Here is a 13688-nt window from a genome sequence, read left to right as displayed (position 1 = left end):
CACACAGTATTATGCAAGGGTGTGCTTATGCTCATGAAATATATGGCACGTTTCTTACAGTAATCGGTGAATAATACCCCTTTCAGTAACTCATGCATTTCATCATCATGGACTGAGTTAAATTGGCCCACGCCAAGCAGCAAAGATTGCGTTCAGTAACTATAGCAGAGCCGCACTTCTTTTACGATGACCTATTCACAAACTCAACCACGTAAGGGATAACTACCACGGCAACTGATTGCCCGCTCTGGCGGAGGGCACGGTCAGGTTATTGTGACTTTTGACCATGCAAGCAATTTTGGCCCAAGCCTGGTGCTGCTATCATTCTTAAACTCTTCGATTGGTGCAAGGCTCGGTGCCAGGCCTCTGCCTGGCCCATGCCTGGCACTAGCTTACAGCAGCGCCATAATAGCCTGAGCCTGGCGCGGGCCACTTTGGCCCGACCCATTCGTAAACATAAAATTTTCGACTTCGCTCAGGCCTGGTCCGAGGCAGAGAGTTACTGAAAGGGATATAACATTCACTTCAGACATGCCCACCTCTCTTTTCTTGGCCTCATTCCTGTAGTACTTAGGGAAGAAGTAGGTGAAAACATTGCCACAGCAGCAAGCCACGTGGACCAGGGGCCCCTCCTTGCCGAGGCTCAGGCCCGCCCCAACAGCCATCATCATGGTCAGTGTCTTTATCAGCAGTGTCCACTTACCCAGGTAGCCCCTCATGATGAACCCACTGAGAATGGTCTTGATCTGAAATGACCATCGTGAAAGTAAGTCTTGTCAAGCTAAATGACAGTGTGCAAATTGCAAGTGAACATGTAACCTCACGCCTTGCACTTAAAGGGTTATCAAGCAATGTATTTGTACATATCAAGACAACTTAATCATGCCAGAGTAGTCACATACATGTACCAATACATTCATCTTCATTTCTGTCTGCAGATCTTTAAAGATAATGGTTCACTTTTTTTTTTATGGGCCACTGAATCACAGTTCGACCGGTCTTTGATAAGTCACCATTTTGATAAATGGCTTCTTGCATGCTAAAATTGCCATCTCCATTTTAGCCAGGGGTATTAGATTCTTTTGAAAGTATAAACTTTGATATTGCTTTGCGAATAAGTCTCTAAAAATCACTGCAATGGTATTCTATTAAGTAAAATGGCAGACTGGTATAATGTCACAGTCATTTGTGGCAATATCATTTTCAGGTTTCATTATGACTCACCAAAGATCATCTACTCATTTTCAAATAAATTCTAACCAGTCTGACACGCTATGCATTTTCCACTGATATGCACTGTATACCTTCAGCATAAATCGGTATTCCATTTTTCCATTGGGTGGTGATAAAATGCCTTACCATGCCTTATAAAAAAATCCTGAAAAATATGAAAATAATTTGAGGGTGAACAAATTTGGTCTAAAATTGAATATAAAATACACAACACCCCTGTGCAGTGCACCCACCTCTGGAATGCCAGACCCACATGCATAGGGAGCATACACCCGCACCAGAAGCACCGTGGTTGAGGCTAAACCCACGGCCCACAGGACGTACGCCAGATAGTTGAGGACATATGCGACCGTGTCCGAGGCTGCGTGGCCGACGACCGACGACCACGTCATCCAGGCCGGGCAGTCGTTGGAGTCGAACATGGAGGTATTGCGGATCCAGCAGCACTCCTCCTTGTTCAGCCAGAAGGCATCCCGGCAGACGCCCACCTTGAGGTCACTCATCCAGCTTGTCCCGATGTCAACGATGCCAGCAAAGGCACCTGGTGAGGTTAACAGAGGTCATGACGATGTCATGCACATGTTTAGGGCATTGCTTCAAACCGAAGTATTCACTTTATACCAAAAGCATGTAGTCTGTGGGAGTCTAAGGAATTATTTTCTTTGATTTATAAACAACTCCATCTATCTTATAACAAATTTTTCTACAAAGATATTTAGGATATGTCTTCGTTTTTTGGCAGCTAATTCACGATTACAGAGAAAAAGTGCTCAAACTTTGAATTCATATCTATCTTTTTCAATTTTCTGCTCCCCTGTAAAGATATCTTTATTGCAAATTAGCAGCTCTAAACAGCATTTACTTTCTGCCACTGTTTTCACCTTTTCCTTATTTTTTCCAGTTTTTTAAATGTCTAAAGAAAATTTTGCAAACAGGATAAACTCACTGAGCTCCATTGCTTTTTGCTTTGAAGAATTATTCTAAAACGTATGGAAGGTGACTTTGATAGTCTGATATGGATCACACACATACACAAACACAATTCATACTTACACACACACACACACACACATATCCAACTAGAGAGGGGCCGTCAAAGGCGGCAGACCCACGCCTAAGTACAAAGTCGGGGTAAACATAATGTGCATTCGGTCATCTACCAGAATTCGGCCACTTAATTGCCAGTGTGCTTTATCACCAGCCAGTGAGTTCTACCAAAGATCGTACACTGAAGTGTACGATCTTTGGTTCTACAGTCACATCACATGCAAATCACATCATTACACATACGGTATTAACACTCATTCACGTACAGGAAAGTCCTTAAGTCTCCTCCAAAAATCCATCGAAAATCCCAAATTCCACCGTCAAAAGTGCAGAATCGGAACTTTTCCAAGCGCGCGCGAATTAAGTCCAGTTTTAAGAGTATTGTCTACGCGACGGGTCGCGGAAAAAGCGCTAAAAATCGAGAAATACGCCGTTACTTTTTCATGCGGGATATTTTGATTATAGCAAGCCGAGAGTGTGATGATATCAAAGGTCGTATGAGTGTACGATCTTTGATGGTATCCACAAAAGCAAAAAAGAACTAGAAATGTCGCTCTGGCGACTGGTATGCCTCCGCCATAATGCATGATTTTCCCAATAGGTCTAGATAGTACATGTGGACAATGTGTGATTACATTTTCACAAAATTGGCAAAATATTGAAATGACAAGTTTGTCACAAATGTGTTGAATGTTCACCTTCCGTGACCTAGGTTTAATTGGATGAATAGGAGAGCATGTATCTAGGGATTTAAGGACTTTAACTTGACTTTGACCCATTCATACATTTAGGCATTGAGTAATTTTCAAGGTACAGGTGTGGAGAAAAAGTGCAATTTCTGAATTGAATAGTAAATTGTTACCATTTTCATCTGGCCCTTGACCCTAAAATTCATAAGATAATCACTTTCAGGTAGAACATACATAATATGTACTAAGTTTCAAGATAACTTGAGCCACTTCCGAGATATGGAGGAAAAAGTTAGTTCAGCACTTTCACTTGATCTTTGACCTTTTGACCTTTGAGGCAAAAAAAGAAGAAAAAAAAAACTTCAAGAGAATTTCTATTAGGTTACACATGCATACACCAAGTGTTAAAAAAAAAATAACCCTGCTGGCATTGCATAAATATGAAGGAAATAGTACAATTTTGAAGTGTTGCACTTGACCTTTGACCCCTGACCTTTGACCCCATGAACTCTACATTCTCTAGATAATCACTTCCAGTCAGTACATGTATATACTATATTCCATAAAGATACCTTGAACAATTTTCCAAGGTACGGAGGAAAAAAAAGAAGTTTTAATATTCTTACTTGACCTTTTGACCTTTGACCTTTGACCTCATGACCCAAACTTTCACCAGAGAATCTCAATTGGGTAATACATGTATACACTAAGTTTCAAGAAAATATCTTCAGGCATTCAATAGATATGGTGGAAATAGTGAAATTTTATGTATTTGACCCTGACCTTTTGACCTTTGACCTCATGACCCAAACTTTCACCAGAGAATCTCAATTGGGTAATACATGTATACACTAAGTTTCAAGAAAATATCTTCAGGCATTCAATAGATATGGTGGAAATAGTGAAATTTGATGTATTTGACCCTGACCTTTTGACCTTTGACCTTTGACATCTTGACCCAAACTTTCACCAGAGATCTTAATCGGGTAATACATGTATACACTAAGTTTCAAGAAAATATCTTCAGGCATTCAATAGATATGGTGGAAATAGTGAAATTTCATGTATTTGACCTTGACCTTTTGACCTTTGACCTTGAGCATGTGCACCCAAAAGTTGATAGGCACAACTTCACCCCCTAATACACATACATGCCAAGTTTCATTAGGATACCTCAACAGGTTTTGATGGTTACCTTGTCCACAAAATTCATTACGGACGGACGGAAGGACGGACGGACGGACGGACGGAAGGACGGACGGACGGACGGAAGGACGGACGGACGGACGGAAGGACGGACGGACGGACGGACAACCCGAAAACATAATGCCTCCGGCACCACTTCGTGACGGAGGCATAAAAACAAAATTTACGTACCCACTAGGCAATTACCCCTATGATTAGTGTCTACGGGAATTATTCAATGCAAGGGTTGAATGCAAATGTCTACTGCACCAGTATTCGGCCACCAACGAGCGCCGCAACGTCCCCGGTGCAATTTTGCACCAACAGTGTAGAGCGCGATGCATTTTCAGCGGCCTTGCACACGCATTGACATTGAGCACGCATATCGTGCAGTGTGACTGCGACCGAGCAAAATGCTCCTCCAACGAAAAAAACAATCAATGTTAATTTGAAAAATCATCAAATATCAAAGGTCGTATGAGTGTACGATCTTTGATGGTATCCACAAAAGCAAAAAAGAAAAACAAAATTTACGTACCCCCTAGGCAATTACCCCTATGATTAGTGTCTACGGGAATTATTCAATGCAAGGGTTGAATGCAAATGTCTACTGCACCAGTATTCGGCCACCAACGAGCGCCGCAACGTCCCCGGTGCAATTTTGCACCAACAGTGTAGAGCGCGATGCATTTTCAGCGGCCTTGCACACGCATTGACATTGAGCACACATATCGTGCAGTGTGACTGCGACCGAGCAAAATGCTCCTCCAACGAAAAAAACAATCAATGTTAATTTGAAAAATCATCAAAATACGGGCCAGTTTGTGATGACGGAGAACGAACTTTCATAAATCTAGAAGGACATAGTCCCTCAAATAGGCCTAAACGTAAATTTCGGAATTCTTACGAACATTTGAGCAGCGAAGTCGGATCGTTGGGGAGTTTATGTGTTCGTATGGTAGCGGAAAATCGCAAAGTGAGAAACGGGAAATTTTCGGAATGGTCACTATACCATGGGGTCAAAACTTCAAGGTCACACAGAATTTGCAAGGGTCAACCGATTATCACCAAAATCTAATCGATTCTTTCCTGTCATTATCCAAACATTCCCTGAACATTTCGTGCAAATCCGTTTACCCGTTCTCTTGTTATCTTGTACACAAACAAACAAACAAACAAACAAACAAACAAACAAACAAACAAACAAACAAACAAACAAAAACAAACAAACAAACAAACAAACAAACAAACATACGGAACCCTTTACATAACCCCCTGCCGATTTTCATTGGCGTGGGTAACTACTCAACTACATAACCACGCACTGACGGTTTCACATATTCTGCAGATCTCTCTGCAGTGCCCTTAGTCCCACCTGTAGCCAGGCCGACAAGCAAGACCACTGTCCACCCAGACACACTAAACATCATGTCCTTCAGGGTGTCCCAGCACGAGTCCTTTCGGTTCTTCTTCAGGTTCTTCCGCTCCTGGCGGTAGCGAGCTATGTCCCGCACCCAGTCGATGGTATGAAAGTCATCATACTGGCTCATTTCGGCTGAGAATCTGTCTACGTGATCTGGGAGAAAAAAAAGAACAAAAAGAACAAAAACACAAAAATATGAAGAAAATGGAACTAAAGCAGGATGGTTTTGAATAATGACTTTAACTTTCCAATAAAGATGAGTGTCTTCCAATGTCAATTCATCATATCTACTTTTAATGCTGAAACCTTACCTTCAAATCCTTAAAGTGAAATCTCATTGGGCAATTCCACGGTATGTAGGACACAGGTGCCAAAAATTCAAAATGATATTTGTTTCAAACACCATACATTTTCAGACAATGTCCATGGATACATTTTTTTTTCATTTTATTCTATTTTTTTTTAATTAATTAATTTATTCATTTATCATAATGATCATCTTTTTTTAGGGGGGGGGGGCTTGAGCTTTTGATTTTTGATTCAGCACAAGTTTAAGGTTAAATCATCTGGAAGTTTAGGTTTACCACATGCAACTGTATGCACTCAAATTACTACTAGTATACAGTACATTTCCAGTCCTACGGGATGATAAAGCTACCAAAGTTTGTAGGCCTAATCAATGACGTGGTTGCATGTTAACCACTTTTTCTATACAAAGCTTGTGGGTACAGCATGTATACCAACAGTTTTATAATCTTTACTAATGATTGCTTTTGCTAGCATTTTTCTTTTTCTCTGGAAGCTTAGTGAAGTTTCTACCTCAAGGCAAATGCACAAACAGATATTTCTTCGCTTGCACTTAAATGTGTGGTTTAGTTAATGTGGCACATCTTGTATTATGGTACATAAGGTTTGTACTTGTTACTGTTTGAAACTTAACACTGATGTTGCCAAACGTTTAACACTGATGTTGCTCAAAGTGAGAGGTGATACTAGGGTAAAAAAAAAAATTGTTCATATTTGTTGATTACTTTATTTCATTCATGCAGGGACATTTTGTAATACATGATAATTATGAACAGGAAGATTTGTTTATATTGATCTTAGAATTCTTTTGTTGCAAAGTCCTATTTCTTGGTATCTGGGATGTATTTGCAAGCCTTGATATATCATTGAAAAGGAAAAGAAAAACAGTTATTACTTCAAGCAAGGAATAAACCAATAATGCTCTTTTGACCAAAAAAGCATTAATGTTTCTTCTTCACAGAGAAATATTAAAAGTGCAACACTTTTCATTTAAATCAATTGATGATGGAGATCATTTCTTTTTTTGTTGTTGTTATTTATGGCCCTAACAATGTCTTGAAGGAGAAGGAGTAAAATACAGAGAAGAAGAACGAATACATCACAATAGATTTCATACATATTTATGCATATTTATGAGTTGATATGTGTTTTTTCCCATTACCTTAAAGATGTTTTTTTTTTTTTTTCACACACAAAAATATCTGTGTTTGTAGTACTGCAGGGTATTATGGGTGGGGCACTCTAGATAGAAACTTTCCTGTTCATTAAAAAAAACAAAACCCTTAGTTATGTCAATATATTTACACTTGGAACTGCTGAATCTAAATGGCTCTGTGTAATCATAACTGTTGAATAAGCATTCAATCTTAAGACAAATGTCAAGAAATATCCTCTGGTGCATTTACATTATTTTTGCCCAACTGTGCTATGGCATGGGGGGGGGGTGCCCTTTAAGGGCCCCACCCCATTTGTGTCTTAAGATTTTGTTTTAATTTGTTGCAATGTAATTGCCTGGGATTGTTACTGGTATACTGCAGCAGTATAATAACCTGTTAAATAAATCAATTCTCTGTAAACCCCATAGCAAAAGTATGTGTAACGTCAGTTACGTAACGTCAGTTACTGACATGTTTACCTTTACGTTTTCATAGAACACAAAGAAAATGGACTAATGTTTCATTTCATTTGTGTATTTATAATTGATGAACCAAGGTATGATTCCATATCAAACAAATCATTCTGAAAGGTCAGAATTATGAAATATCACAGAATTATTTCAAATCATGATTTTGCGTGTGTAAACCCTATGGCAAATGTAAGCGTAACGTCAGTTACCGTCATGCCTTCACTGAAATTGGCATGGTGCTAAAAGGAAATATCTAGGGTGCACATTATTTTGCACACCTGTTCCTAAGAACCTAGGTGTATTGCCATATTAAACACATAAAGGTTAGAAGTCAGGGACATGAGATATTTCCATTTAAATCTACACCATAATTTTCCATGACCTTTTTCCGTAACGTCAGTTACCGACACATTTTCACTTGCTATCTGATAAGAAACGCAGTTTGAGAGAAAAACTTTCCACCTATTTCTTCATTCTCATGAACTCATTCATCGATGCTAATTGCAAGCTCCAGGTGCTTTCATTCATAAAACTACAACATAAACAATTTCATGAAAATCCTTCCGCGTAACGTCAGTTACCGTGGAATTGCCCATTACAGAAATCTTGCAAAATCTTGCAAAAGGCTATTTGAGATGTAAAAGGCAGTCTTCCCAATCAAAAATTAAAAGTGTCTACACTGAAGTTTTCTATGTCATCTATGATACAAATTTGCACACCAATTAAAAAAAAGAAGTGTTTTTACTTAAACTGTCACTAATTTCAAACATTTGCCATGAAAATGTAAGGCTATCATGTTATATGATGCATTCTGAATACTACAATCTTACATATCCTCAGTGGGTACTCCTTCACAAGACTCCAGAAGAAAAAAACGATATCTGGCTGCATACGAAACCGAAAATAACTCAGTTTCACATACAATTTGTGTTGAATATCAAGTTGCATTCAGAAAGAACCACAAGATCCAGACAAACATGGCATCACAATGCATTCAAGGTCTGGCACACTGCATGAATTTTTCTACAACTAAGATGGTAAAAACTTTCCCTTCTATTTTCTTTACTGTATTTGAAATTCTTTATGGTCTTTTTAATATTTCACAGACACCTTTATCTTGATGGAATGTCTTTTGATTCACACTGACCGCCATTGTTGTTGGATCTCCCAAATGAAAAGCTCCTGTTTGGAGATGGCAAGAAGGGTGTTGCAGGCATGTCACTGATGTCCAAGAGCTCCTCATCGTCGGTGTCAGAACGATGTCTGCTGCGGACTGTGTCATCGCCCTCTGCGCTGCTGCCGCTGGGTCCCGGTTCAGATAGCAGATGAGTCGTGTCCTCTGATGCCATGTCATCAAGCTCTAGCCACCTGCAGTAAAGCGACATTGATAATTTCTTCTTCTCATTTTTTAAAATAGAAATCTCCTTGTCTTCACCAGAACACAGATAAAGTACCAGAACAATCTGCAAGTATGCCTGAATCTCTCATGGTAGGAATGATGAATAGTTACTATGAATCAGTCGTGCTGTTAACAGTGTAATTTGCTTTGGCGCAATAACAATGCACCACTCTAAGATATATTAAGTGTGAATGGGTTGCACACCCTTAGTCTGGGTCAGTTAATACTCTCAGTTTCAGGACAAATCATATCTAATAAAAACAAGGCAAGTGCCATAATGTGTCTCGCCCATTCGTGTACAAGAAATTGTACGCGAATGGGATATAACAGATGAAAAAAGAGAGATATAACAGATAAAAAGAGATATAAAAGGGTAAAAATTTATGGCAAAAAAGAAACGTGCCATAAAAACTTAACATTGGGTCCTTAAAGTTTGTTGACCCCTGCCTGTGACCTTTGACCTTGTGGTGACCATCCACTCCCCAAGGGACATCTACCATCCAAGTTTGGTCACAAACAGACCTATGGATCAACAGTTATGACCCATGATAGAAACGCGCCATAAAAACTTAACATTGGGCTCTAAAAGTTCGTTGACCCATGCTTGTGACCATTGACCTTGTGGTGACCATCCACTCCCCTAGGGACATCTACCATCCAAGTTTAGTCACAAATGGAGTTATGGATCAAAAGTTATGACCCATAATAGAAACGCGCCATAAAAACTTAACATTGGGCTCTAAAAGTTTGTTGACCCATGCTTGTGACCTTTGACCTTGTGGTGATCATCTGCTCCCCAAGGGACATCTACCATCCAAGTTTAGTCACAAACGGACCTATGGATCAAAAGTTATGACCCATAATAGAATCGCGCCATAAAAACTTAACATTGGGCTCTAAAAGTTCGTTGACCCATGCTTGTAACCATTGACCTTGTGGCGACCATCCACTCCACAAGGGACATCTACCATCCAAGTTTGGTCACAAATGGAGTTATGGATCAAAAGTTATGACCCATAATAGAAACGCGCCATGAAAACTTAACATTGGGCCCTAAAGTTCATTGACCCCTGCCTGTGAGCTTTGACCTTGAGGTGACCTTCATGGTAAAATGTGAAACTTTGTATGACCCCTCTTCCCTCGAAGTTTGATTGTAATTGAAGCCCAGAGTAAAGAGTTATTGAAGTTTTTGTAGCATTACGGACAGACAACGGACGGACGACGGACGGAGGGACGACGGACGGACAGACGCCGCAGGCGATCCCTTAGTCTCCCCGCACCTCCGTTGGGCTCGACAAAAAATGAACAAACAAATAAAACAAAGATATTCGAAGAAAATCAGGGTACAGTGGACACGTACATATGCAATTGTACACCAAAGACTCAGTGCACTCTTTGAAGAAAATCAATGAGACAATTTTGCCTTATTTTGACTCAGGTTGGATTTTGCATCATGGGTATTATCAGTTTGTCAACCATACTTTTGTCATGCAGTACTCTTTTGTGCTCATACACTGTAATGTTGGGGATGGTGTGGAAGGGGAATCTCCCCCCCCCCCCCCCCCTTCCCTTTCTGCTGGAGGGAGTTTTGACAATTTCACATCATAAATGGTGCACTCCAGTGGATACTTCAGTAAAGATTTCAACATATGCATAAAAAGAGTGTGCCTGTGGGAAAATCTAAAAGATTTGGGCTTGGGCATTTAAATTCAAGGTCGGATTATCAGGGATTTGGGGGACATTTCTTGTTTTACTCCTGCTTTGGGGGTTCAGTGTGAGAACTCTTCATCAGAGCTTGAGACAGTTAAAATTTGGTGAATTGCATGAGTGTCACAACTAATTCCGTGAAGGTTGGCAAGTCTGATATCATTAGCATTCTTCTTCTCTTTCTTCTTATTACTACCATGGCTTACAATCAGCCCATCCTAAATTTATTGAAACCACTATCATAAACTATTCACACCATTCAGCAAAAAGGGACCCGAATAACCCAATACCTACTGACATATGGATGAACAATGCATACACATATGAAAAGCAGGAAGTCCATAGAGTTTACATGATGCTCAGAAGATGTATAAAGATATTCCTGTGAATGCATTAGTGATACCTGATCACATTGCATTACATATGACATCATTTCCTGTCCTTGATCTCGACCAGGACAGAGTTTTTCTTGTAGGACAAGTGAAACCACAACCTAAGATTCTCCATATTCTAACTATCATACAGACCCTTTTGAACAATCGACACGAATACAGCATTGGGCCTTTTTGGTGGTTTTGCTGTTGTTGTTGACATGGGTTATGCTCTCCGGGATTCCTATTTAAACTCCAAACAAAAGCATGAAAAAAGTAGCTAGATCTAATGTCGCTTCAATAAAGTCTGAAAATGTGGCATCTTATTCCTTTGCTTAATGAGGAAATAGATTTAAGAAATTAAACTTCCAAACAACAAATCTAGTTTCTCAAGGAAAGATTGGCATCTAATATATTTCACTTACAGTGAACAATGAAGTGATGTATAAAATAAATATTTTTTCACTTCTTTTTTATTCTAAGCAAAAGGGAATCTAAGAGAAAAATTCTTTTGATGATTACTATGATTTTGGGGCTGAATACTTCTCAGACCGAACTGCATTTATTTTGCTAGAACAACTATTGAGCAGCACAAAGTACATAAACCAGGCCTGCATACACCCAGATTTTTTTTTGAATTTCACAAGGAGCTATTAAAGACCCACAAAAGTAAAATGCACCAAAAAGTTCTTGTATACACAATGCATTGAATGGCTCTGGAATTTTACAAAGTTTAATGCCATGGCTATTTTTGGATCGATATGTACACTAACTTATCAACAGATTTGTAGCAATCACAAAAAGACAAGAAATGGATGATGGGATAGGTCATGTACTTAAGCTTCAAACAAAAGAGTGAATGGAAGTTTCCCAAACTAGGGTGTAACTACAGACAGAAGAATTTGGGCATAATGATGAACCTGCGCTCATGGGTGAATTGTGCACAAAGCATGATCAAGCATGGATACAAGAGAGAGAGATCCACTACAAATTGCTAATGATTTTATCGAAATACAGGAACTCTAATTTGCAGGGCTCCAAGGATACAATGTACATCATTTGTGTGTGTTTTTTTGTGTGTGGTGATGATATTACTTACCGTTGAGTTGCGAGTACTTGTGAATAATGATAGGTTTATATTGCAATGGTATGTAATGTGTGTTTTGCTGACCACTCTATGGAGCTTACTGCAGTTATGGCATAGTGTGGGGGGCAGAAGAAAAATTTACTTTTCAAAGATCATACAGCTATCTTATGTTTGATTCAAAAAAACACAATGATTTCAGTCATGTCTAAATTCATCGCCCTCTCTCTCTTTCTCTCTCTCTCTCAATCTATATAACAGTACGCACTGCTTTCACTTAATTTGTGGATTATTATTCATTCTTTATTGTGATGAATGCATTTAAAGTACAGAATTTGGTGCAAACACACAATTCTACAGGATGAGGAAGTCTTTATGAACTGGTTTCATGCCCGTGATGTGAATGCAGAGATCAACTAAAAGTGGATGTAAACTTTATTTTCAACTTTCATATTTCTTGCAATCACAGCATTCAATATGACACTCTCTCAGTTTGACATTCACAATCTATTTTTCACAACTTTTTATGTTTCTTTCATGTCACACTTTGACCATTACTAGTTGAAACTATGACAAAATAAACTTCAGAGGATACAATTTTTGCTTGGTTTTCTTTGCTTACATGGACTTCTCTGGTAGTTATGTAGGACTGCGGTACATTGCAAATTACACTAAGTTTCATCACGGGAAATCTTCCTCACTTGTAAACTATGACAGCTTAATTAAACTTCCAAAGCAGAAATTGTGTCAATAATGCATGATAATGAGATCAAGAAAGAATCATAAGAAAAATATAAAATCAACTTTTCAAACTTCTGAAAGTTTCTATGCAGTATGAAATAGTGAAAAGCCATATGTTTTTTGTTTTTGTTTTTGTTTTTTGCTGTTGATGTTGGTTTGGTTTTCTTTGCTAGCATGGAGTCCCCTGTACTTACATTGAATCCCACATGGCCAATTGATAATATGAAGCAGAACCTTCACCTGTGGTATTCATACTCTCTGCATTTGTACAAAAGGAGACCATGTTTATGCAGGGGGAACAGACTGAGTGTTGTTACACATTATAATAATAATAATAATAATAATAACAATAATAATAATAATAATAATAATAATAATAATAATAATAATAATAATAATAATAATAATAATAATAATAATAATAATGGGCAATTATAATGCGCCAATTCCACATGACTTATGTGCTCATGGTGCAGTAGGAAAATAAATTATGAAATTAAACAAAAATTATTACACACACATATACATGAAAATGAATGAAACAACGATTAAAAAAAATACATACAGCTGTAATGTACAATTCTACTGGAAAGCGGTTACAAACAAATGAGTCTTGATGGCAACTTTAAAAAAGTCCATATTCAAAATGTTACAGATACCCGGTACAAGTAGCTTGAGGCAACTGATTCCACTGGCAAGGTCCAGCATGTGCAAGTGGCCACTTACATGTATTACACTTATAGTCTTAACAGAAATAAATCAAACACAGTTTTTGTTTCTTTGACATATTTACATTTACAAAGTAGGCCTACTGGTACAAGAGAAAAAAAAAATCACTATATTGAAAAACTGAGCTATAGGTACTGGAAAAGGGAA

At 38.6% G+C, this 13688-nt stretch overlaps 1 protein-coding gene across 1 annotated transcript in view; it reads right to left on the bottom strand.

Moving 5' to 3' along the window:
- The window catches only part of LOC139721594 (H(+)/Cl(-) exchange transporter 4-like), a 31944-nt gene that overhangs the window by 14221 nt on the left and 4035 nt on the right, over window positions 1-13688 (bottom strand). The window contains exons 2-5 of the mRNA XM_071632925.1: window positions 8658-8878; window positions 5530-5730; window positions 1467-1774; window positions 540-746 (exon numbers count right to left, since the gene is read on the bottom strand). Of these exons, the coding sequence (XP_071489026.1) occupies window positions 540-746; window positions 1467-1774; window positions 5530-5730; window positions 8658-8878 (937 nt within the window). The remainder of the gene's footprint in view (window positions 1-539; window positions 747-1466; window positions 1775-5529; window positions 5731-8657; window positions 8879-13688) is intronic.

The sequence above is a fragment of the Diadema antillarum genome, unplaced genomic scaffold, assembly GCF_040938485.1.
Source record: "Diadema antillarum isolate AM-2024a unplaced genomic scaffold, OU_Dant_1.0 scf00000146, whole genome shotgun sequence".
Classification (NCBI taxonomy): domain Eukaryota; kingdom Metazoa; phylum Echinodermata; class Echinoidea; order Diadematoida; family Diadematidae; genus Diadema; species Diadema antillarum.
Note: the sequence above shows the minus strand (reverse complement) of the source record. Positions and strands in the feature narration are given on the sequence as shown.